Source organism: Equus przewalskii, chromosome 6 (genome assembly GCF_037783145.1).
Source record: "Equus przewalskii isolate Varuska chromosome 6, EquPr2, whole genome shotgun sequence".
NCBI classification, from domain to species: domain Eukaryota; kingdom Metazoa; phylum Chordata; class Mammalia; order Perissodactyla; family Equidae; genus Equus; species Equus przewalskii.
In genome coordinates this window covers 65,832,824-65,856,974 of record NC_091836.1, presented here as the reverse complement: position 1 = coordinate 65,856,974, position 24,151 = coordinate 65,832,824, and the positions used below count along the sequence as shown (strand labels likewise).

At 47.7% G+C, this 24,151-nt stretch overlaps 1 protein-coding gene across 37 annotated transcripts in view; it reads right to left on the bottom strand.

Moving 5' to 3' along the window:
• TENM4 (teneurin transmembrane protein 4) overlaps window positions 1–24,151 on the bottom strand; it is a 2,704,309-nt gene that overhangs the window by 228,001 nt on the left and 2,452,157 nt on the right. For 29 of the 37 annotated variants that reach the window (XM_070625735.1, XM_070625734.1, XM_070625736.1 and 26 more), the window contains 2 exons: window positions 16,013–16,111; window positions 14,528–14,763 (listed from right to left, as the gene is read on the bottom strand). In XM_070625735.1, coding sequence (XP_070481836.1) covers window positions 14,528–14,763; window positions 16,013–16,111 — 335 coding nt within the window. The remainder of the gene's footprint in view (window positions 1–14,527; window positions 14,764–16,012; window positions 16,112–24,151) is intronic. The other 8 variants (XM_070625751.1, XM_070625760.1, XM_070625762.1 and 5 more) reach the window with 1 other exon arrangement.

The following is a 24,151-nucleotide window of genomic DNA, read 5'->3' as shown; positions in this document are numbered from 1 at the left end:
GTGTTTTCCGGCCCTTTGGGACCACACCACATGTTCTTGCCTCCCTGCCCTTGTCTGTGCACAGAGCAAGGCACCTAACAAATGTCAGTTCCCGTTCTCCTTCTCTGATATACACAGACCCCTGGTTTGGTTCAGCCCTTCGATTAAGAATTTTAAGGCAGTAAAGAATTCCAGGCACCGTGATGAGGATGATGACGATCGTGTTGACAACCAGTCACTGTCATTAATTGAAAGCTATACTGTGCCCAGCACTGTGTTAAGTGCCTTATAAACACCATATCCTTTAATCCTCATAAAGCCCTATGAGGTAGAAACTATTATTCCCCTTATTTGCAAGATGAGGAAACTGAGGCCCAAAGGGGTTCAACAACTTGCCCAAGATTATACATTTAATAAGAGGCAGAGGGTAACTTCAGATCTGAGTCAAACTCAGATTGCCCTGAACCTCTCCCTACCCACTATATATGCTGCCTTTCTGATTAGCTGTGAAACTGTAGAAATGACAAAAATGGAAAACAAAATGCAAATCTTGTTATTATGTGGATCCACCTTACTGCTCATATGTTGCCGACAATATTTTCCTGAGGATGGAAGCTTGTGGTAGTATCTCTTCAGAACAGAAACAATTTCCAAAGGGCATTTTAAATGCTTGTTGAGCACACCACCTGACATTCCTCATTACTTCTCCCTGCTCAGTCTGTGTGCATTTCTCCTGTCCCTTGAACACACCTGTCCGCCCAGTCTCCAGGCTTTTGCTGATGCAATGCCTCTATGTGGAATGGCACTGCCTTCCCTGTTTTTAAAAACATTCTTCTGAGCCAGCCCTGCTGGTCCAGTCGTTAAATTTCACTCCTTTCATCGCTTCGGCAGCCCAGGTTCAGTTCCCGGTTGTGGAACGAGACCACCTGTCTGTCAGTTGCCATGCTGTGGTGGCAGCCCACATAAAAAAAAAAGAACTAGAAGGACTTACAACTGGGACATACAACCATGCACTGGAGTTTTGGGGAAGAAAAAAAAGCAGAGGAAGATTGGCAACAGATGTTACCTCAGGGTGAATCTTTCCCTGCTGGGGGAAAAAAAAATTGTCCTCTCCTTCAAGGTCTACTTCAAACATCCCCTCTTCTGTGAGAATTTCCACATTACCCTCAGCCAAAAATGACTTTGGCTATCCCTTCCCCCGCCGCACCTCTCCTGTGCACACTGCCCTGACAGTGTGTGTCCATGTGCTTCCTGGCCCTTGCTGGCTTTGCTGTCCACCATGTACCCAGTGGAGGAGATCGTCAGAGAAAGCCAGGCTCGCAGCTCTGGTCCTTACTAGCTGTGCATCAGCAGAGAAGTCACTTAACCACTCTACCCTCAGCTTTTACACCTGTAGAAATGGAAATAATATAAAACCATCTCCTGGGTTCTTGTAAGGATTACATTTAATGAAAGTTCTTTATAGATTATAAAGTGTATTGCAAATATAAGGCATCATTATTACATTGCTTAAAAATTAATAAATGAAAGAAAGAACATCCAAGTTGAATACAGAGACTAATGCAAAGATTTAAATGTGGGACTTCTAACACTGCCCTAGACCCACACAGTTAGGTGTATGTACGGTACTATTCAATGGACTTACTATGCTACAGAAAAGTTTGAAGACATAAATAACAAGTTACAAAAGAAGTGTTTTCAGTTTTCAGGTAAAGAAAAGGTCTCCTACAATTCTCATTGAATCTTTGCCACCCTCCGCTCCATCTCGAACACCCTTTTTGCATGCACAGTTGGGTGGAATCATGTGTGTGCTCACATACACAGGCTGAGACACACACAGGAACCCAAGGGGTCTGTCTTGCTGTAGAATTCTACAGATGGCCTGAGTGGCAAAATTTAGGACAATGTGATGAAATGGAGGCCACAGCACAATTAATGACACTGGCATTTTTCTCTTCCCCCACTGGAGGCTGTGAACAAATCTATCGTGCTCCAGGGCACGATAAATCCAGCTGCCTGCCATACACCAGCAGGAAGGGCTTTCTCCAAAATGAAATGTTATGCCAGTGACAATCTACTCCTGTCAGATGAAGCCTGGAGAACAGCAGAATCAGACAACACGAGGTGCTGGTGCTCAATAAGTGATGTGCATCGAGGTCTCCTGATGTCATCCAGGCCTCCTTTTCTCTCCAATCCTGAAGCACTTTGGGTGCAAACCACGGCCTCACTCAATGCCACAGGTATGTAGCAATCCTGGCACAGTGCATGGCAAGGGCAGATGGATGTGAATTTTTCTTCCATAAGAAAATAAGTTAGTTTCTGTCTTTAGCAAGGAGCTCCCTGCATCCTCCCAGCAGTTACAGCAGGTGAACCATCCCAGCCCCACCCCAGCCGCAGGAATTGTAGAGCACAGTGGGAAGGGGCAGGCCCTGGGGGCAAATCCTGGCTCTCTCACTCACTAGTGACGGGGCTTTGGACAAATGACTTAACCTCCTTGTGCCTCAGTTTCTCATCAACAAAGCGGATGTAAAAATAGCATGGTACCTAGCACACAGTTAGTACTTAATAACGATTTACTGGATAAGTAAGACTGTCGAGAAGATTAAATGAGAAAATACATGTCACACTCAGAACATACCCGGCACACGGTAAGATCTCAGTATGTGTAAGCTGCCATCTCTGTTACATCAAGTTAGATCTTGGGGGGGGAGCTGGGGGCGGGGCAGAGGAAAGCCCCGCAGGATGGCACAGCCCTGCTTGCTCGTTCTGAGCCTCAGAGACGAGCACAGTGGTGGAGGAAGAATCACAGGACGGCTCTGAGAGGCAGCATGGTCTATGAAAGGAACTTAGGACTTGGAACCAGAAAATGTGGTTTCCAGGCCCAGCTCTCTTACTTACCAGTCATTCCAGCCGAATAAGTTATTTAACTGTAGTGGGCCTCAGTTTCCACATCTGAGGCTTGCAGTACAAGGAAAGGCAGTTAATAATCCCACATAGCACACAGACTGCTGGAGAGGGTCAATGGGTTTGAACGGCCTCACGGGAAGGCAAGATATTTACCATGCATTTGTCTAGTGGAGCCTCCCTTCTAAGGGGGAAGGTGGCCAGTATCCTGCACTCACTGTGGTTTCTATAGTTCTATATTCAAGAGCTTTCAGTAAAATAGAGACTGAGGCCCACAGACAGGTAAAATGCACAAATGGACATTTTAATGCACAGTCTTCTGACACTGGTGCCAAACACAGCCAACATTTCTATCTACCGTCCTCTGCCTTTGTTTAGGCTGTTCCATCTTCCAGGAAGCCATTCCTAGCTTCTTTTTCAATATCTTACTTGATTCACAAGGCTGGATGCCCTGGGAAAATTTTATCTGCTCTTCCTGGTTAAAATGAATTGCTCTGTCCTTCAGGCTCCCACAGGGATCAGGTTCAAACTCTATGAACATGCTTTTGTCATCTGACTAGTATTGCCATCAGCTCCTTACACATCGGGCTCTGCGCGAGACCATGGATGACTGAAGGCAGTGATGCTAGGAGCATGCACTCAGCAAAAGTTTGTCTGTCCGGCTTTGTCTGTCTCTCACAGCCTGAAACAACCCAGCAGACAGGCTCAGTGAATGCTCCCCACCATTTCAGACTTGAGCTTGAGGACACTCCCTCTACTTCCTCCCAGATTACCTGAAATCCCTGCATCTGGGGATGGTCCTCGGCTGCTGAATCTGAGAGAGTTTAGCATCTCTGGGTGATCCAGCCGCCTGGCTGTTGAGAACTGCATTTATTCACCATTCACTGTGGGCCACCCTCTGGACTGGAACCCTCTGCAGATGTTCCTTCTCTTAATGCACAAAACACCTCTAGATACCAATTGACATCTTATCAACGAGGAAACCAAGATGCAGAGAGATGAAAAAACTTATGTGAGCTTGGGCTGGAAAGCAGATTTTACTCTGCCCAACGTCTGTGCTCTTGCTACTAGACTGTATTGCTGTCTTTAGAAGGATGACGCTGTTTAGCTGCGGTTTCATTGTTTTACTGATAGGAGGAAGAAAAATACTGTGTTTTTCAGAGCCATCTCTCCTCCTCTCCTGACTCCTTTCTCCCCGCCCCTCCTCTCTGTCCTTGCAGCTCGGCTCTGCTTCCTCACCTATTGTCCCAGGCCAGCAGCCCTAAGCATGGCCCGGACTGTACCAACCTCCCTCCTCTCCATAAGCTAGGTATTTACAGCAGCGAAAGAACAGCCATCAGGGAGACCATTCTGGATTCCTCTCTGCACTTAAGTGCAATTAAATTATGTTATTTCACAGTAATTAGTTTAGAATAAAAACAAGGACTTGGGGACAAATCCTTTCCAAGGATGCTAAAAATTTGTAAAATCAATTCCTTTTCCACATTCCTGGGGTTAAGCTGTGGAAGGAGCACCCCAGACGCACAGTTGGGGCTGCCTCCCAACTGACCAGGGCTATGCTGCCTCTTCAAGGGCCTTGAAACTGCCCACAGGGCAAGGGCCTCTGAGCCCTGGGAGAGCCACCACTGTTGTTATAAAAAATGGATATACTAGCAAACTTGGGTCCTTTCTTTTCTGAGACCTTTCCAAACTCAGGACTGCTTGACCCTCAAATTCAATACATCTTGCTGGCCAGGGGGAGGGGAAGAGAGATTTCATTCACCAGTGGCTCTTACGAGTAAGAACTAGGCACCCGACTGTCATCACATCCCCACAACAGCCTGTTATCTACGTTCACAGGGGAGGAAACTGAGGCTCAGAGGGAGGAAACTGAGGCTCAGAGAGAGCAAACTTCTTGCTTAAAGTTGCACAGTCATAAGGAACTGATGAGCGTCTGACGCCAAGTCTATGCCCCACTCTGTGAATACATCTCGGCAGCCACCTCTGGTTTCCCCCTCCTTGGCTTCCAGCAGCCATTTTTCATTCTCACATTATCCCATGGCCTCTAGACTTCTGCTCTCTGTTCCCTGCATGAACTTGAGCCTCTGTGTTGACCTTTTTCTCTCCCTCCACTCCATGCCTTGCAAGGTGGCTTAGGTTCTGGTCCTGACAGCCTCCACTCCTTTCTCTCCTTGAAGAAACTGTTGCTGAGCGCCTGCTACATCATGCCAGACCTGGTCCAAGAAGCTGCGGTGAGAGCCCTGAGCAAGAATGAAAACTGTTTCTATCCTCAGGAAGCTTCCAATCCAATAGTGGAGACAGGTAGCAACCAATCCATGACACAATCGTTTCATTGCAAGTGTGGAGAACACTACCGAGCATACAAGTGGGTGCCTGATCCTGCGTGAAAGGGCCAGAGAAGCTTCACTGAGGAAATGGCACTTGAGCTAAACTCTTGAAAAGGAACCGACTTGGAGAAAGGAGCGGGTTCCCTCCAGGAATGAAGATCTTTTCGCTTCTCTGGGTCTTAGAGCCACTTGTAACATCCCCTGCTCCCCTCCCATTAAACCGGCCGACCCAAGATCAGCAACAAGGGCCCACACTGGCAGGAGTGTGGGGAAACTGGATACCTGGCTGGGGGCCCTGGGATTCAGTTCTACCTTCTGAGGAACCCCTAGCAGTGAGTAACAAGAGCTTTATACTGTCCACACCTTGTGACCCAGGCATCCTGCTCTGGGTCACACACCCTCCCCAGGGATAATCGCAAGAAGAAAACAGAGTGGGAGGCACAAAGATGTTCACAGAAGTGCTCTTTATAACAGCAAACAGTTGGAAACAGCAGGAATACGATGAGATAGTAATGGCACAAATGTGATAGAGCTACTACATTTGACAAGAATGAGAATTCTGTCAATTCTTGAAAATGTGTGCATGAAAAAATTGTCCATGAAAAAGGCAGAAGATCGTAATCCTGTGCATTTATGCTGATGACATGGAAGCTTTTGGCTGCTATCCTTTGAGGAGGTCAAGAGTAATATACAGAAAGCCCTACAATGTTTCCATGGCTTGCCCTAATTTAAACTTGAATTCTGAATTCTATCTTAAAATTTTCTCAACAACGCTTTGACATCTTAGAGTTTGAAGGTTTTTGTAGGTAACACCTGATTTTTGAATCCAGTAAACAAACCACTTCTTTATTACACCTCTCAAACACAGTACCTAAATCTGTAGGGAATAGATGGGTGGTGGGCAGTGGCCGAGAATGAAGAGAGAGGACTACAAAGGTTCATAAGGAAACTTTCTGGGGTGATAGAAATGTTCTGTGTTTTGATTGTGGTGGTAGTCATGTAACTCTGTCAGAATTCATAGACTGGTATACCTAAAAAGTGTCAATTTTCTGTATGTAAATTATATTGCAATAAATCTGATTTTAAACAGAAGTGGTCAGGGCCTGGTGACTGAATGGGTGGACAGGTAAGGGAGATGTGGCTGAGTATGGTTTGGGTTTCTATCCTCTTCTTGGGGCCCTAGGAGCACAGTCAGAGCCCTGAACATCGTTAGCGAAAGGAATTATGAAGAGTAGGGACACTGATAGCATCCATCTGCCCTCCAGCTCCACCCCATCCTTCTCCACCCTGTTCTGCCCTGGGAGGTTGATCCATATGGCCTGGATCATTGGGTTCCCTCAGGCTCTGGCTTTGGGTTGAGTTGGACCAATGGGGAGAGAGTGAAACCTGCAAGTTGGAAAATTTTCTTTCATGCTGAGCTAAAACATGTTGAATGACTTAATCATTCCAGCTAGTCTTTTGTTTGTTGATTCCTATTTACAGATGAGGAAAGTTATCTTAAAGAGATTAAGTCCTGGCCCAGGTGCCACAGCTAGTAATGGCCGAAGGATGATACAGACAAGATCCAGTGGTCTACAGAGTCTGGGCACAGAACCCTCGGCTCCTCTTATTGCAGACATGAGAAGCCCTCTCCATCCAGATGGCTCTCTTGTTAGAGAAGCCTTCCCTCAAGAGCCCAAATTGGCCTTCCCGTCATTTTCACCCCAGGACTTGGTTCTGTCCCCTGCAGTCCCACAGTGCAAGACTGCTTCCTCCTCTGCATGGCAGTATTTCAGACGACTGCAGAGAACCATGCTGGTCTCCTTACGTCCCCGCTTTGGGGGGTTGGAGGATATTTGTCTGGGGTCTGTTAGAAAGAGGACAATCTATATATATCTTGCTATTAGCAATTCCCACAGAGCAGCATGAAGGAATCAATCTTGAAGAGAAAGGTTTTAATACAGGATCCTGTATCTTTATCACTTTTTCCCCCTCCTAAAAGATCAAGTTCAATCATCTCTGTTTCCCGTTCTTTGGGCTATAAAGCTCAGTCTATGGCTTCTATCCAAAAGGCCTGATGTGAAGTCCAAGGGAAAGGAGAGAAAACAAGCCTTATTGCTCACTAATAACACCCAGGCCCAAAGCGTAGCAGGCCTGTGATTATGAAGCAAATGACATCCGAGACCCTGATACTGCACGGGCTGAACCAGACGGGGATAATCAAGAGGAAGTAGGGGGCACAAGCACCCTAGCCTCTATTTCTAATCCTTTCTCTACTCATCTCATGTCCATTTCACCTGTACCTGAGCCCCAGGACATAATATGCACATTTCTGCCACCACACTTTTGCCTGGAATACCCTTGGCAGATTTTACCATCTTGCAGGGTTTTTTATTCAACCAAGTCTTACGGAGCACAACTACCTTGTGCCAGGCTTCATGCTAGGGACTGAGTATGCAGCAAAGAATAAGACATTAGGAGATGGGAGGGTGAGCAACAGCACCCCTAAAGAGGAGGGGGCCCTCATATCCCTCCTAAGTGGACTGCTGCCATGCTGAAGTCAAGCTGGCATGGAGAAAGGTCACAGATCTCGAGAGAGCCTGCACAAGTCTATGCAAGTCACACTTAATGCCCAAGTCCACCTCTATCGACACTGCCTGGATAACTTCAAAAACGGGATGACCCAGGCTCTTCCAGTCCATGAACTGCAATAACATTCCAACAAGCTACACTCTCTAATAGCTGCCTTTTGAAAAGCAGCAATTAAGCTTCACAACATTCTCACTTATAAATAAACTATCACCACTCCTAGCAAGGGTTCTGGTTTTTTTTTTTTCAATCCACAGTCAGCTGCTGGTGGAGGTGAAAACATGACCTAATTAAAAAAAAGAATCCCTCATTGCTATTGAGCATGTTGGGCTGTTCCACTGTGGTTACCCGAGGCTGCTGCAGCCCACATTTGTGACTCCAATTTCAATGTCCTGGTTCAGCTTTCTACAGGCAGAGAATGACAGACCTGGAATAATCATCTCCCTCCACCTCTTGGGTTGAGATAACTAAGGTCCAAGGAGGGGTAACAGTCTCCCAGGGCCACCGGCAAGGGACTCCTCCTTTGTCACTGCGCTGTATTTTTCCAACATCATCTCATTTATTCTGTACAACAGCCTCAAGAAGGAGGTACTATTATTCTTCCCACTTTGCAGATGAGGAAACCAAGTCTCAAAAGAGTTGCACAGCTGGAGAGTGGCTGAACCGAGCTTTCCACTGAATCCCACCTCCTCTTCTGATCAGAACACCAAGCTCCCTCAGACAAGTCACAGTGAAAGTCACTCCTGCCCTGCCCCTGAGAGAGCTAAGTAAACTTGCCTAAACCTGGACCTACGACGGAAGACGCAGCAGCCCAGGGCAAACTTGGGTCTCCGCCGAAATGTAAAGTTATTCCGAGATTTTGTATTATTAACAAGCCTCTTTTGTCTCCTATTCCAAAGGCCTCTCTGGCAAGACAGTGCTTGAAGAGTCCTCCAGATAGCACCCCACGGCTCTTCTGTGGCACTCGGTGTCTGCTTTTCATACAGAGACTCAGAACGCCAGGGAAGCTGTCAGTATGATCTGGATGGAGGCAGCTGTCAGGGAAGCAAAAATCAACTTTTGTCCTAGTTAAAGACACGACGTGAGGCACTTTTTGGGCAATGATTCTTCTTGCGGCCGCTTCCCCGGCACAGTGAGACATCCCTACAAATATCTTCTGACAGGTTCCCCTCACTGTTCTGTCAGCTGCCCTTGTGACTAACACAGGCTGGGGAGCCCGTAGGCCCTGCAGTGACACAAGGCTGGTCCACGTTCTCACTCAAGACTTACTAATCTTCTTTTACATGTGATGCTAATAGCACTAATACTACTAGTAATAATAAAAATAGTATGTAACTTTTCTTGAGTGCTAGCACTAATACTACTAGTAATAATAAAAATAGTATGTAACTTTTCTTGAGTGCTAACTCTGTGCCAGCAGTGGGCTAGGTACATTAGGCAAATTATCCTATTGGAATTTTGCAACAACCCTGTGAGGTAGCCACTATTCTTATCCTCATTTTACAGATGGGTAAACTGAGGCTGAGCGAGGCTAAGTAAACTTGCCTAACGTCACAAAGCTTGTAAGCAGCAGAGCTGAGACCTGGAGGCAGCAGATCCTAATTTCAGAACCCAGGCTCTCAACCATGATACTATACTCAGTTTCTCCTCCTGTAAAATGGGGTTAATCATTCCAGCCACACCTATAGTAAGAACCATAAGGAAAGTGGAAAGTGAGGTTCAGAGAAGTTAAGGAACTTGCTGAAGTTTACACGGTCAGCAAGCGATAGAGCCAGGGCCTGAAGTGGGGTCTTTTGATTCTATATCATCTGTTCAAGCTCGAACCTACAGGGTTGTGGCTGAAGGTAGAGTCTCTGAAATCCTATGTCATTTACTAATTTTGTGACCCAGGCAAATGGTTAAGTTTTCTGAAGAAAACGTTAGCTTCCTCTTGTAGAAAATAGAAAAAATAATACCCATCTCACAGAATTGTTGTGAGCGTTCAGAGAGATGATACATAATGGGCTTGGACCCATGTGAAGCACATATTAAGAACTGAGAATACCAAATACTAAGATGGGAAAGGTATAGCACAAGGCTTAAGACCGTGAGCTCAGAAGAGAAAAACATTTGAGAAACATGAGACAACATTTGAGAAGCATGAGAAAAGCATCAGCTCAAGAGCCTGAGTACACAGTCCTGCCATTTACCATGTGACAGCGGGTGAGTGACTTAAGCTCCCTGGGTCTCAGTGTCCTCATCTGTAAACTGGGGACAATAACCCATAGCACTGTTGGGAGATTTCAATGAGAAAATGCAAGTAGAGTGCTTAGAACAGAGACTGCCAGCACACAATCAAAGCTACCTGCTTTTATTAATAGTGATCAAAACGAGGCCAGTTATTTTTACTACTCCAGACTACATTGTTATTTTTGGTGAAAATGTTTTAAAAACAATTAAATGCTATAAAATAAAGCATGACTGCCATGAACGTATAAGTTTCATCATTTGACTTATAACCAACCTTCCCCTCATATCGACCTCTCCTCATTTTGTTCTGCACACAGATTTCTTTGCTTCAGAAAAGGCAGGGTATTCCAACAGAGACTAAAAGCACCTGCCAACCTTCACAGGGAGAATGTGTGACTGCAGCAAGGCCCTCATCCCCAGTGGCTGCCTCTCCGAATGGCTGTCCTTTGGAGACAAAAATACACATCTTCTCTCTGAAGAGATCCCCAGGCTTCCTGAGGGTCCTCCCTGGATCCCCAGCCCAGGCGGAAGCTGCTAAGTCACACATCCAGGGGAGGAGAAGACGCCCAAGGGCAAGGCCCCAGGCCCTGGCGCTTTGTGGGTGCTAAGTGCCCACTCCAATTTCTCTATCGTCCTATGAAAATAACCACAAAGTCTCTGCAGATGAAAGGTGACTGGTTGCTCGTTTCCCAACGAACTTTCCAGCTAGGAAACTGAATGTCAAATGGGTCTATCAGGGCTCCACGCAGATACGGCAGCCCTGAGCAGACACCCCAGCAAGAGCGATTCTTCTCCACCCTTGGGTTCCGCCTCCCCCTCTGCCAGGGATGTGATGCGATTCTTATCTGAAACGTGATAGGATGTAGAAAATAATTACAAATGAAAAGGTTATTCATAATTTTTAAATGAGTTAATTAGTAAACCCAGTCAGACTCACTCATTACAGTAATTAATAATTGATTGTACTTGAAATTAAACACAATTTTTCATCAAAAATCTAATTAAATATCTGTGCTTCTGCCTGTTGATTAGATCGGTTGGTCTGCTGGAAAAGTCTTTGTTAAGGATATTTGTGCTGGGCTCAGACAATTAATTTGGTTTTTAATAATTGATGGTTCCTTACAAGTTAGTCATCACAGCCTCTGATTATGGCCAAGCAACACGACGCACATCCTTGTCCCAGAAGCTGGAGGAGAGCAAGCACCCAGGTTGCTGCCCCCAGCCCTTGACGAAGGCAGAGATAGCCCTCACACCTGCAGTGCCTTCACCTGCATCAGCTTCCTCCAGCCTCACAAACATCCTCCTGAGGGAATGGGTTGTGCCTATTTTCTCGATGAGGAAATCAGGACTCAAAAAGAGAAGTGAATTGCCCAAGGGCTAACAGCTGCAAGGTGGCAGAGCTGGGAATGGACCCCAGGCTGCGAGGCTGGGTGTGAGCTCGCCCCAGCACCTTGCTGAGTCTGCCCCTAATGAAGGGAACACTCCAGGCTTGCCTCTCTGACCTCTTCTTTGGATCTGGAATCCAGAGTCCAGTCTTAAGGTTTCTACACAGATAGGGTTTTATCAGAAGGATGTATTTATTCTTGGCAAGGGCACATTATCAGTGGACTGACCATTCTCCCAAATGGACCTCAGATCTGCCCCTCCTCTCCACTGGCACTGTCACCATCTCAGTTGAAGCCTCCGCTTCTTCTGACTTGTTTACTGCAATGGGGCCTATCCTTTCTTCCTCTGCCCTAACTTTTCTGAAATAAAGCCTGGCTATGTCCTGCCACCGCTTCAAGCCCTTCCATGGCTCCCCATTACCCATCTAAAAAGGTCCTTAACTTGGCCTCCAAGGTGATCTTTATAATCTGACCAAATTTTCCTGCATTAGCTCCAACCATGCCCCCACATCCCTCAAATGCTTCAAACACAGAACAACGTCTTTCCCACCACATCATCCTCTTTCAAGTCTCTGAAACCTCCCTTGGTCTGAAATACCCTTCCTGCATGTCCACTTCTGGTTAATGTGGACTCAAAGACTCAGCTAAAACCTCACGTTTCCCAGGAAGACTCGCCTAGTCCTCCCGGTGGGGGCTGGGTATTCCTGGAGCCCATGAGCTGCCTCAGTCACTACTAACATAGCTGTCTCCTCTCTAAGCTATAAACACCTCAGGGGTAGGGACCACATCTTTAGCCCTAGCATGTAGCATAATGCGTGGCTCAAACGTATATGGTTTGCTGAATGAAAAATAAAATTCACAAAATCATAGATTCAAAGGCTGTCAATGTTGGAAGGAAAATTAAAGGTCATCCAGTGAAAACCCCCACTCAGTGATCAAATCTTATTATTGCTACAAGATCATCACATACTATTTGTACCCTTCCTATAATAGGGAACTCACTCCCACAGTAGCCCCTATTTTCAGATAGCTGATGACCGACCACGTATTCTTATTAAATGGGAGAGGAAGAAGCCCATGGGATGGAAAAGAGCAGAGAGCTTATTTAATCATATAAAGATCTATTCTTTCTCCCTGAGCTAGCCTAAATAGTATAAACCTTAAGACTTCAATGCAAAACAAGTTGATCTCTATATGCAGCAAACTGACTCTTGACGAACAGTGAACACTGTTTGTTCAAAAGTCTACTCATTTATGAAACACAATAATGTCAGTCAAAAGCAAGAACTGTGTTACTGGTTGGTGGGGACACAGTATTGGTGATGTCAGGAAGAAACTCCATGGCAGGTGACAGCGCTTGGAACCCCACAACGGTCACCTGTAACCCAATCTACATCAATCATGTACCTCTCACAGAGCCTGGGTGGATGCTGACCTCTCCCAGTTTGGCTGTTCCTTTTACCCAATGACCCAAAGCAAGGATGGCAAATACCTGGTGTGTCATCAATATTCTCCACTCCTGTGACCACGACAGACATCACTAATCAATCACAGAGACTCTTTTTCATTAAGTGTGAATATAGCCTCGGGATCCTTTTCAACACAGCTTTCTAGGCAGCAACAACTAATCAATACTAACCAGACAGAAGAAGAGAAGAAACATGTATACCAACCTGGGCTTGGAGCCATGAAATTCTCTAAGCCAGTCTTCACAATGGGAAAGAGACTTGGCATACCAGAGGAGGCTTAGTATCGCTCGAGATATTTAAGGAGAACTCCTTGTTTGCAGGACTATCACCTTCCTGATTACTTGTTTTCATAAAATTCAAGAATGTTGAGAAGGAAGTGACCTTACAGCTTATATCACCCAACCCCCATCCATGCTTGAATCCCTTCTCCACACCCTGAACAAGTGGGGGCCCATGATCTATTAGTCATTCCTTGTGACAGCACTTACTACCTCTCAAGACAGCCCTTTTTTCATCCACAGTGACTTTGCTTGTTACAAGTCCATTTTCACAATGGACAGCACTCTGTCTTCCTTTGGCCTCTGCCAGTTAGTTTTGTTTCTATTTCTTAGGCTTATACTGAAAAAGTCCCCTTTGCTTACAGAATTTTCTCAGAATTCCTTAGTATGGATTCAAGGCCCTCCCAAACTGGCCTGACCTGCCTTACATCTGAGAATGTTAGAATCTGAAGGTTGGAAAGGATGGAGAGTTAAGCGAACCCCGATGGATGCCTTTACTGACAGGCTGATTTACATAGAGGCAGCAGACTCTACACAACGCCTGCAGATCTCTTCCGATTAACATCTTCCCCGGGAGAAGACCAAAGAGAGGGGTCGGTCCGAAGCAGGAAGCCAGACTGTGTTGGAAATATATCAAAGGCGGCACATCCTACGGTAGCAAGGCAAGGCTAGGTGGAGCTTCTTACACACAGTGGTGCCCCAGGGTCAGGTAGGAAGGCCAGTCAGTGCTGCTTGGAGCCTCTGTGCCTCCCTCAGGCAGCTCTACCTGCTCACTGGGACCTGCTGCTCCTCAGTTGGGATTTCCTCAGGTTCCTGACCACGGTTTAACTCTGGACCTTAGCTCCCACAGTACCCACAGATCGCCTTGCCAGACCCTCTCCTGCAGACCTGCTTTCCTGGCTTGAGATCAGCACAGGTCAATCTTGGGCAGTTTCCCTTCACTCCAGGACACCCCACATCCTGCCTGTTCCTCACTTCAGCTACATTCACGGTGCCAGCAGGAGAGCAGCAGCTGGTCTGCTGTCCAGCCTCTCAACTTGTTATTTCATTTGTAGTGACTCCAATCTATGACACTCATGTCATAGATGACCACCTCACATGCCAGTCTTAGCCAGTGCTTATGCCTAATGCCAGGCATCCAACACATGAAAGGGCAGACGCTATGCTTCCTTCTTCATATACGTGCAGAGAGGAGGTGAAGAGGGCCCCGAAGAGCAGACCTGGACGTTCGGGGGTGTAGGCCAGTCCAGCGCTCCAGGACTGCCTGGCTCACCCTGTATGCTTTGACTGCCATGCTAGCAAGGTGCTTCAGTGCCCACAGGTGTCTTGGTCACTGCCCTCTGGGCCAAAGGGGAGCTAAGGGAAGCTAGAGTGAGGGAGGTGCTTACCCACAAAGTATGCCAGCAGGATGACCAGCGTAACAGAGATGACGATGGCGCTCAGGGCCGCGCACTTCCAGTTACAGTACTTGGAAGGCTTCTTGAGGTTGAAGGCCGGCCGGGCGAAGGTGCTGCGGGGCAGGGGCCGAGGCGGAGGTGAGTACACTGTGCTGGACGTCAGAGGGTACCCTGGTGATGTGGTGCAGAAGAGCGGGGAGGTGCCTCCCGGCTTGAAGAGGAAGTGCCTGTGGATGGAGAGAAGCCAGAGGGCATCAGGGTCTGCCGACTCACTAGGAACCCAGGTCAACCTGGAGGACAGAGGCAGCAGTAGAAGAAGCATGCAGAGGCGCCTGGAGAGAGAATCACCACAGAGGACAGGAGGGACTGAGAAAAGGAGAACCACGTATCAGACTACAAAACAGGCCACATGAACACACGTTTCCACGGAACATGGATAGGACAGCCCTACCCACAGGAAAAGCACCCAAGCCAAGGCAGAAGGTGTTACCGACTCGACAGAAGGCTGGGTGCTGAGATCCTTTTCCTGGGACAGGATGGGGCTGGGTGCTATTCCTTGGGTAATAAACTAGCTCTTCTCTAAAATTATTGCAGTAACTTGGAAAACGTCTAAAATCCTGTTCTGTCCCCTGGAGATAATGGAGCCTAAAGTTTTTCTTCTCCCTCCAGTACCTACTTCGCCAGTGTACCTTGGTGGAGGAATGGAATACCATTCTTTTTAAAGAGGGTTTTGGAGGGGGGGTGGGAACCAAGAAAGCACCACTAAGTTCTGCCATGGTCAGAAGTCCCTTAGTGGCTGTTATGCAGCCAGTGGCCACAAATGCCGTTGAAGCACTCTGCTCCGAAGCCAGACTGCTGCCTTCCAAGGCCCTGGTGAAAGCTGTGCAGGAGGACAGATGGGCAACTGCATCCTACAGCCTAGCTACAGTCATGAGGGCAGCGTGGCACGGTCAAAGCACATGGTTGTGGCCGAACTAGGTGTCAGAAAATCTTCCATAGCTTGGCTTTAACCATGGCCATGCGAGAACCTGTACACAGCCTGGGAAATGGGGGACGCTGGTTGCACTGCATCCCCCAAAGTCTTAGGTTAAAGGGTAAGTCTAAGTGTAATCTTGTATCCCACTGGGGCACAAGATGCCTCAGGCCACAGAGTACATACTCAGGGCCAAAATACATACAATTCAGGGACTGTACCATAGAAAAACTGCTACATGAGATGGCTTTCAGAATGGCAAAGGCAGCCAATGAGATGCTGGGAACTGCATATTAACAAGACTGCTGTTAATATGCTGGGGGACAAGGTATTCCAATGATAAAGTCTTGCGAGTTGAACATGGACTTGGAAATGGGCATGCAACATCCCCTGGGAGATCCTCCTGCGGGAGATCCCAGGGAAAGGTCTCAGGGTCTGCATGCAAGTGCAAGAACTGCGGGGAGAGCACGCACAGAGGGGAGGAGCATGGGGATGTCACCTACCCGTCACTGTAAGCCCCATCATGGCGGGAGGCGCTGAGAATGTCCATCTCAATGAGGTTGTCCTGCAATGTCCCTAGGAATGGCTGCTTGCCTAGGTTTCTACGCACACATGGAGACATGAATGAAGCAATGAGTCATGCATCGATGCAGGGGGACAGTAGAGAAACACACAAAGTGGCTGTCTGGTGCAGCTGTGAATGAGACCAGTGGGACACAGTTTCCAGGTGATGGATCTGTGTGCAAGCCACACGTGAAGGGGTCTGCCTGGCACAGAGCATCCAGGGGGAGCATTTTCTATACAAACCTGAATGTCTGACAGTTGTGTGCATCAAATCATAGCTCTCACTGATGAGGACTGGTTATGTGTCAGGCACTGAGCTAGGTGTGTTACATCCATTTATCTCAAATCTTCAAAATAGGCTATGTGAGGAAGGCAGAGTTATCACCATTTTACGGATGAGGAAACTGAGATGTGGAGAGGTAACAGGACTTGCCAAGGTCACCAGCCAGCAAGGTTCAAAGCAGGACTTTGAGCTCAGGTTGATGTGGTTCTAAAGCCTGAGTTTTTTCTCCTACTCGATGCTGCCTACATCAGCTTAAACAATAGCTGGAGACACTCATTTTGCCAGTCCAAAAGAAAAAAGCCAGATAAACATTTGGGGCCATTTTCTTTCTAGGCAATGGTTCTCAAACTTAAGTAAGCACCAGAATCTTCTGGAGAGCTGTGCATTGCTGAGGCCCACCCCCAGAGATCTTGAGTCAGTACATGAGCGTGGGGCCTGAGAATCTGCATTTCTCACAAGCCTCCAGGTTGATGCTGATGATATCTGGGCTGTCACAGTCCTTTAGCAGAGCAGGGGCCTGGGTGATGACTGACTGGTGAGAATGGTCCCCTATAGAAGAAGCGGGGGGAGGGGTGGCTCTTTTGTCCCCCTAACTGCCCTGAGGGCAGCATAGCATTTTGCAACTTTACCTATTCTAAGCCATAATGAAGATAGACATGCTTGCTTTTTTTTTGGTCTCAACCACACCTGCTAAGTGGCATCAATCACACTCAAGTGCCCTGCATCCTGTTTTCTGGTATTTTCGGGACTGTTGCCATCTCACTTGAAAACCCTGTAGTGAATGGTTTCTGACAAGCCAGTGGTGGCTTCAGCCTGTTGTGGGCACCTGAGGGAAGGAATCACTGCACAAAGGTAACCTTTTGGTCCAGCCCTGCCAGGACCTTTCTTCTGACTTTGACCAGGTTTTAAGAACCAGAAAACCCAAATTCAAGTCCCTTTTCTGCCACTTCATTGCTGTGTTACTTTGGGTAAAAACCTTAACCTCTCCTAATCTTACTTCCTTTATCTGTAAGATGGGGATAACAATACTAAGCTCACAAGGTTGTTACAGGACAGAGATAACATTGGAAGAGTTTTTAAGGGCTAAACAAGTATTACAGAGGAACTAATGGTAAATATAATAGCAGTTCTCTACCCTGCATCTCCCATACACTATTCACTGCTCTAGAACTCGGCAACTAGTACCCAAAGTCGATCTTATTCCTCACAACAACCCTACAAAGTCCGTACTACCATCTTTGTTTCGTAGCAAGCAAGGCCCAGAGAAGTAACTTTTCTAAGGTCCTATCATAGAGTAAGCAGGCAGCAGAGCTGGAATAGAATTTGGGTTTGTCTGAGCCCAGAGCTCAGGCCCTCTCTGCTCAAAACCCTGAGTCACTGCCCAGTCTGTGGCTTTGCCCCTTGGCCAGCCTCACAGACCAAAATGAGGAAGGGCTGTAAGGACCATCTCAAGGTGCCATTGTGTTAACATTCCCAGGGGCAGTGAGAGCACAAGGCAACACTGTTTTGCAGCCGGGACCACTGAGCACTGCTGTGGTGGTGGGGACCTCCCCTTCAAGAGAATCCTGAAGGTGTCTGGGTTCTGTTGCCTGGGCAGCAGGCTGCTTTGCTCCCACAGAGCCTGCGAGGAACCGCAGGGGTGTGGGAGTCGCTCAGAGTGGCCTCATTTCTGCCTGCAGGCAGGTGGCCTCGGGGCACAGCAGGAGGCACACAGGCCCTGGGGTCAGACAGGTCCCAGCTCCAACAATCACCAGCCTCGGGCAGAAGAGTCAACTCTCTGAGCATTCATAAAATGGGATACTGATTCTCCTTAGAGAACCTAAAGTATAATTGGGATCATGCCTCTTCTCTGCTCTCAATCCTCCAATGGCTTCACAAGAACAAACCACAGTCCCTACCAGGGCCACAAGGTCTTACAAGATCCGGGCCCCTGCTACCTCTCCAACCTCATTTTCTGTGCTATGCATACACTGGCTTCCTTGCTGTTTCTCCAACAAGCTAAGCCTTTGCTCTCATTTGCCTAAATCACCTTCCCCCAAACATCTACATCTTCCCTCCCTTCTCACCCTGAGTACAAGAGCTCCCAGCCTACTCTTCCCAATCACCTGGCCCTGTGCATTGCTTTAGTTTCCTCGCGGGACTAGACACACACACACACACACACAACGTGTATATATATATCTGCTTATTGTCTTTATTTCCTAATGCAATTTAAGTTCCACGAGGGCAGAGATCTTATTAGTCTTATTCACTGCCCATGTGCCCAGATTCTAGCAGAGTGCCTGCTACACGGCAGCAGGCACTCAGTAAATATTTGTGGACTCCTGTGAATGGTGGGGCATACAAAGGGAAGCGTGCCTGGCATCCTGCAGGCACACAGTTGGGGTTTAATTGAGGGTAGCACAGGTGGTGTTTTATTATTATTTCCTCCATTCTCTGCCTTCCAGGAGGGAATGTTCAGTCTTTCGACAGTCCATATGGCCCAGCCTGAGGAGGCCCTCACTGCGCCTGCCCAGAGAGCCCAGGGCAAAGCTCTCCCTGTCCCGCGGGGCCTGAGGCCAGCTGCAGGGCCGGCTCCGAGAACACCCAGGCTCTGGTCTGCATCACTAGGCTAGGACTGTGCTCTCAGAGAGTCAAACCTGTACCTTAAAACCCATCAAACAAAGAAACAGACTCAGAGGAAAAAGACAAAGGATTAAGATCAAAATGTTAACAGTGGGGAATTTTCCGGTGTCTGGGTCAAGAGCGATTTTTATTTTTGCCTTTATAATTTAAAAAGAAACAGTTATTTAAAGAGAGAGAGAACAGACAATTATCTCCTAAAAATACAGATCTATTAGGACAACGGAAGAGGCAATGCAGCAGAAGAAAGCGTTTCTAGCGTGACAGGGTATAAGATTTTCTGGAAGATCTTCCACGCTCATCTAACTCAGATATTAACCATTCAGATCACTCGGGAATTTGGGGGGACACGAGCCTTTGCTGAAAATGCAGCCTGTTCAGAATGCTACCACTGCCTTGAAATAACCTTACTCTGTACTTTAAAACTTAGTTCTGGGTCAAGTTATTAGGCCTCATTTGACTGATGAGAAAACGGAGGCCCAGAGAGACATGTGTCTTGCTCCCATAGACACAGCAAGTCAGCGGCAGAGCTGAAACTAAAGCCCAATGCCCTGATTCCCAGCTCAAGGTTCCCCCGTAAATTTCCTATCTACTCCCAACCCCCAGCACTCTGGGTTTCTAGTTCTTGTGAAAAATAAACGTTTTAAGGACTTCCTGATGGGGATCCTAAGCTGCTGAGCTCCCTCTGGGTCACAGTCCTGTGTGGTCCAGCTCACTGCTGCTGAGAGCTCAGGTATGGACACCAGGGTCGTCGCCCATTGCGGGGTGTTGTTAACTCATTTTACAGTTATGGAAGCTGAGGCCCAGATAGGTTAAGTGACTGCTCAAGGTCATGCAACAATGAAAAGGTAGAGACAGGACTCAAACCCAGATCTCTCTGACCTCATAGCCCCAAGTGGCCTCTAAGGACAGAGTTACTGAGTGAGAGGGAACTGCAGCCAAGTGCTGTGTGGCTCTTAAAGCTTTTCTCAGGGTTGGGAGGGGATGGGCTCCCCTTAAAGCCTGACAGGAGAGTCCCTGAGCTGCCTGAGACAGGGGCTTCCAGGGCCATCTTAGACTTGGGGCAGGCTGAACTTGCCTCCCAAGGGCATAACAAATGGCTTTGGAGAAGGAAGTGGCCAGTAGTTCTCCGAGCTGCTCTGTTCAATAGCCCATCTTCTCACAACGAGCCCAGTGTCTTGGACTGTGTCTCCATCCACAAAGTCCTGGGACAGCCACCCAGTAGGGTAGGACAGGCAGGGCTCACACTCCACACTAGGTAGCTGAGATCAACAAGGGATTCAGGGTATCAGAGACTCAGCCAAGACCACACTTATGGTTAGTAATGGAGCTGGCCTTTGAGCAAACGGATGAACAGAGAAGGGAAAATGCACCAGGTTTTCTAGGCCACAGTGATCCTTCTAAAAGGCCAATCCTATAATGTCATTCTCCTACTTAAAAAATGTTGATAGCTGGGGCCGGCCCGGTGGCACAGCGGTTAAGTTCGCACGTTCCGCTTCTCGGCGGCCCGGGGTTCGCTGGTTCGGATCCCGGGTGCGGACATGGCACTGCTTGGCAGCCATGCTGTGGTAGGCGTCCCACGTATAAACTGGAGGAAGATGGGCAAGGATGTTAGCTCAGAGCCAGGCTTCCTCAGCAAAAAGAGGAGGACTGGCAGTAGTTAGCTCAGGGCTAATCTTCCTCAAAAAAAAAAAAAAAAATGTTGATAGCTACTCGCCCCTCATTCTACCAGCCCCAGCCCCCATGCCCACAGGGAAAAGTGCAACCTCCTGTTCATGCAACTCAAGGCCCTTCATTACTGATCCCCATTTACTGTCATCTCCATGATGCCCCTGTGCTCCCACTTTACCCAACTCTTAGCCATCTCTCCAAAATGACAAGCTCTCTCCTGGCTCTGTGCCTTTGCACAACTGTCCCTCATCTCAGAATTTCTTTCTCCCCTGCAAATTCCTACCAATGCATGTGCTGAGAAGCCACCTTTAGTAATCAGGAAGGCGGCATCAGACAGTGGTGAGGAGCCAGCTGGCCTGGGCATAGGATCCTGGCCCTGCTACTTACAGGCTGTGGTTCCTTAGGCAAGTTACTTAAGTTTTCTGTGCTTCAGATTCTTCACCTCTAAGTGGGGATGATAGTAAGACTACCTAGCTGTGCGGAAAAGAGTTAAGGAGCACTGCTGACTGCTCTTCTTTGAAAGACACCTGGGCTGGTGTCTGGGAACCTGGGTTTCAGGAGGGTTCCCACCATTAACTGATAAGAGAGGCTAACTCACTGTGCCTAAACTATTTGTACAAACCATATGGTTTATGCTGAACACCTGCTTTCCTTCTGGGAGTCTGGAATTTGGGAACTTGCCAGGCAGGGGGTGTCTATGTGACCAGCCCCCAGTAAAAACCCTGGGCATGCTGTCTCTAATGAGCTTCCCTGGTTGGCAGCTCATTCAAGTCCCCCCATAAGGGCTCTATGAGTGTTATGACTGTTACTTGATGCCCCTCTCTGCTCAGAGTACTCCCCCAGTCAAAGCCTTATCCAGAATGCACTGTCTTCATTAATTCATTTACGGATCTGCCTCCCTTACGAGACCAGGAGTTTCTTATATGGCAGTGGTTGTGTCTTAGGCACATTTGTGACTGAATCATCAAATGACAGGGACATCTGTCCACCCACCTCCCTGCAATGCTCAGGGGTTGGCCCAGCCCACCAGAAGATACTGTGTGTCGTTCTGGCAACCACACCAGGGCTGGGCTGGAGACCACCAGGATGGTCTCCCATCTCTGAGGGTGGGCAGGGTTTTTCCCCAAATTGTGCACGACCATAAAATGGACCCCAGGCTCCCAAATCAGATCAGATGAGCTAGAGCCAAGGTCTGGCAGCCTTCTGCTCTGGCTGTGAAATCAAGTAAGTGTCTGATGCTGCAGAGTCTGAAACAAGTGGATCAGGGTTTGGGGGACCTGAATGCATGGATCCCATCAGAATGGACCACAGATGCACCATGAGACTTAAAGGAACATCTTACCTGAGCTGGAGGGAGTGCAGGTAGGCCAGTTTCCTCCCTAGGGGACTTGGTTACCCTTGTGGAGCGTCAAAGGCACAGAGGGTGCAGAGAAAGGAGCAGGTTAACTGATCCTCTCTCTCCTTCGTCCTTCTGCTAGCCTTTCTTTTCCTGCCAGTATGCATTCTAACTCACTCCTGGTCATTCTACCAGCTGTTACGGTATTTGCTCAGCTATTTATTCAGACTCTCCACACAGACTCAGTGGGACAATTAGGGAAGGGCCTGTGACTATTTCTCTGGCATCAGGAGGCTCCCTCATTCTGGTGAGGCTTGGCAAAAGCTGTTGAGGACAACGATCTCAGATAGGCCCTGTCTCCCGAGCTTCTCCGTCTTTGCTCAGCTGTGCCTCCGTCAGGCCCTCCCTTCCTCCCCAGCTCTACCTAGGGACTCCTGCTTGCTCTTCAGCTCTCAGTTGCCCAGCACCAGGTCCACTGGGAAGTCTTCCTTTTAACCCAGCTAGACTTGGTTAAGTATATTTATTCATTCATTTGTTCCAAAATTCATCCGTTTCACCTGTGTGCTAAGATTTATCAAGCACCCACCAGGTGGCAAGTCCACAAGTTGTGTTGTGTGCTGGGGATCCCGAGGCAATGAAAACACACATTCCCTATGCTTACCTCCAGCATAGCACTTATCCTACTGCAAGGGTCTGCTCTCTTAAATGTCTTAGCTGCTAGGCACACAGTAGGCATTCAGTGAATATTTACTGAACAACAAGTACTACATATTAAGCAGTGGAGCACTTTTGTGTGCTAAGATGTCTTCAACATTATTTTATGTAATTGCTGTAACAGCCTTATGAGGCAGTGTGGCGGATTAAAGGTAGCTGAGCACTCTTGGCAGTTTTCCCTTTGAGAAGTGGAGTCTGTTGTCCCTCCCCTTGAAGGTGGCTGGCCAACAGAACATGATGCAAGTGATGCTATGCCAGTTCCAAGTCAACCCTTTAGGAGGATCAACAGCTCCTGTCTCGGTGCCATGGAGCCTGAGCTGCTGAGTGTGAAGCACAGCTTCCCACTGGGAAGACCGTGCGGAGAGGCCCTGAGACCACATCAGAGGGAGAGGGATCCCACTGAGCCCAGCTTTCCAGTTATCTCCTCCAGGGTGTAGGGCATGTGAGTGAAGCCATCTTGGATCCTTAGACTCACCCAGCTGACAGCTAAATACCACTGACTGACCCCAGTCAACAGCACGTGGAGCAGAAGAAAAGTCTAGCTGAGCTCTTCCTGAACTCCTGACTCACACTGTGAAGTATAACCAATTGTTGTTTTTTTAAGTCACTAAGTTTGGGAGTAGTTTATGCTGCAACAGATAATCAGAGCAGGAAATTACTAATATTTTCTTCCTTTTAGAGATGAAGAAATTTAAGGTCTAGGTTCACAGCTAGGGAGCAGTGGGTGGGGGTCGGGGCATGAAGTGGATCTGACCCTAACATCTGTGCTTTGAACAACTCACCACAGTGGATGGACCATCACTTATGTCCTCAAAAAATGAGGGCCAAACTTACTTCTCCAAAGTAGAGAAGAGGCACAACCTACCATTTCCTCTCAACTCCTTTGGTGAGTAGGGGGCTCAAAAGATATCTTTTGAATGACTTTCTTCTTCACAGCGTTGATGTCTATGAAAGCAGGAAGCAGATGTATATGAAAAAATGGGAAGTAGTTTTCACTGCATGTCTTTCAATGCCAGGCAGTGTGCTGTGTGCTTCTCATAGGATATTTCCTTTACCTGCTCCCAACCTCTTTGAGAGGCGTGAATTCTTGTCCCAATTTACAGATGGGGAAATCAAGGTTCAGGGATGTCAAGGAACTTGCCCGGCTAGTAAGTGTTAAAGCCAACGTAGGAATCCAGGTCCACCTGACTCTAAAGCCCATGCTCGTCCCACCTCACCAAGTTGGTCCAAGTTACTTACGATTCTATCTGCCCAACTTGACACTGATCCCCCTGAAACTGCATCTTGTTGGTTCCGTACCATCAATCAGTTAAGGTCAGTATTAAGATCCAGAATTCTAACTGTGTTATCCACCGTATTAGGCACCTCTCCTAGTTTCAGGCCCTCTTTAGTTGCATAGAACTCAGGGGTCACAGAGGAAACCTACCTCAAACATTTCATCTGGATCTTCAA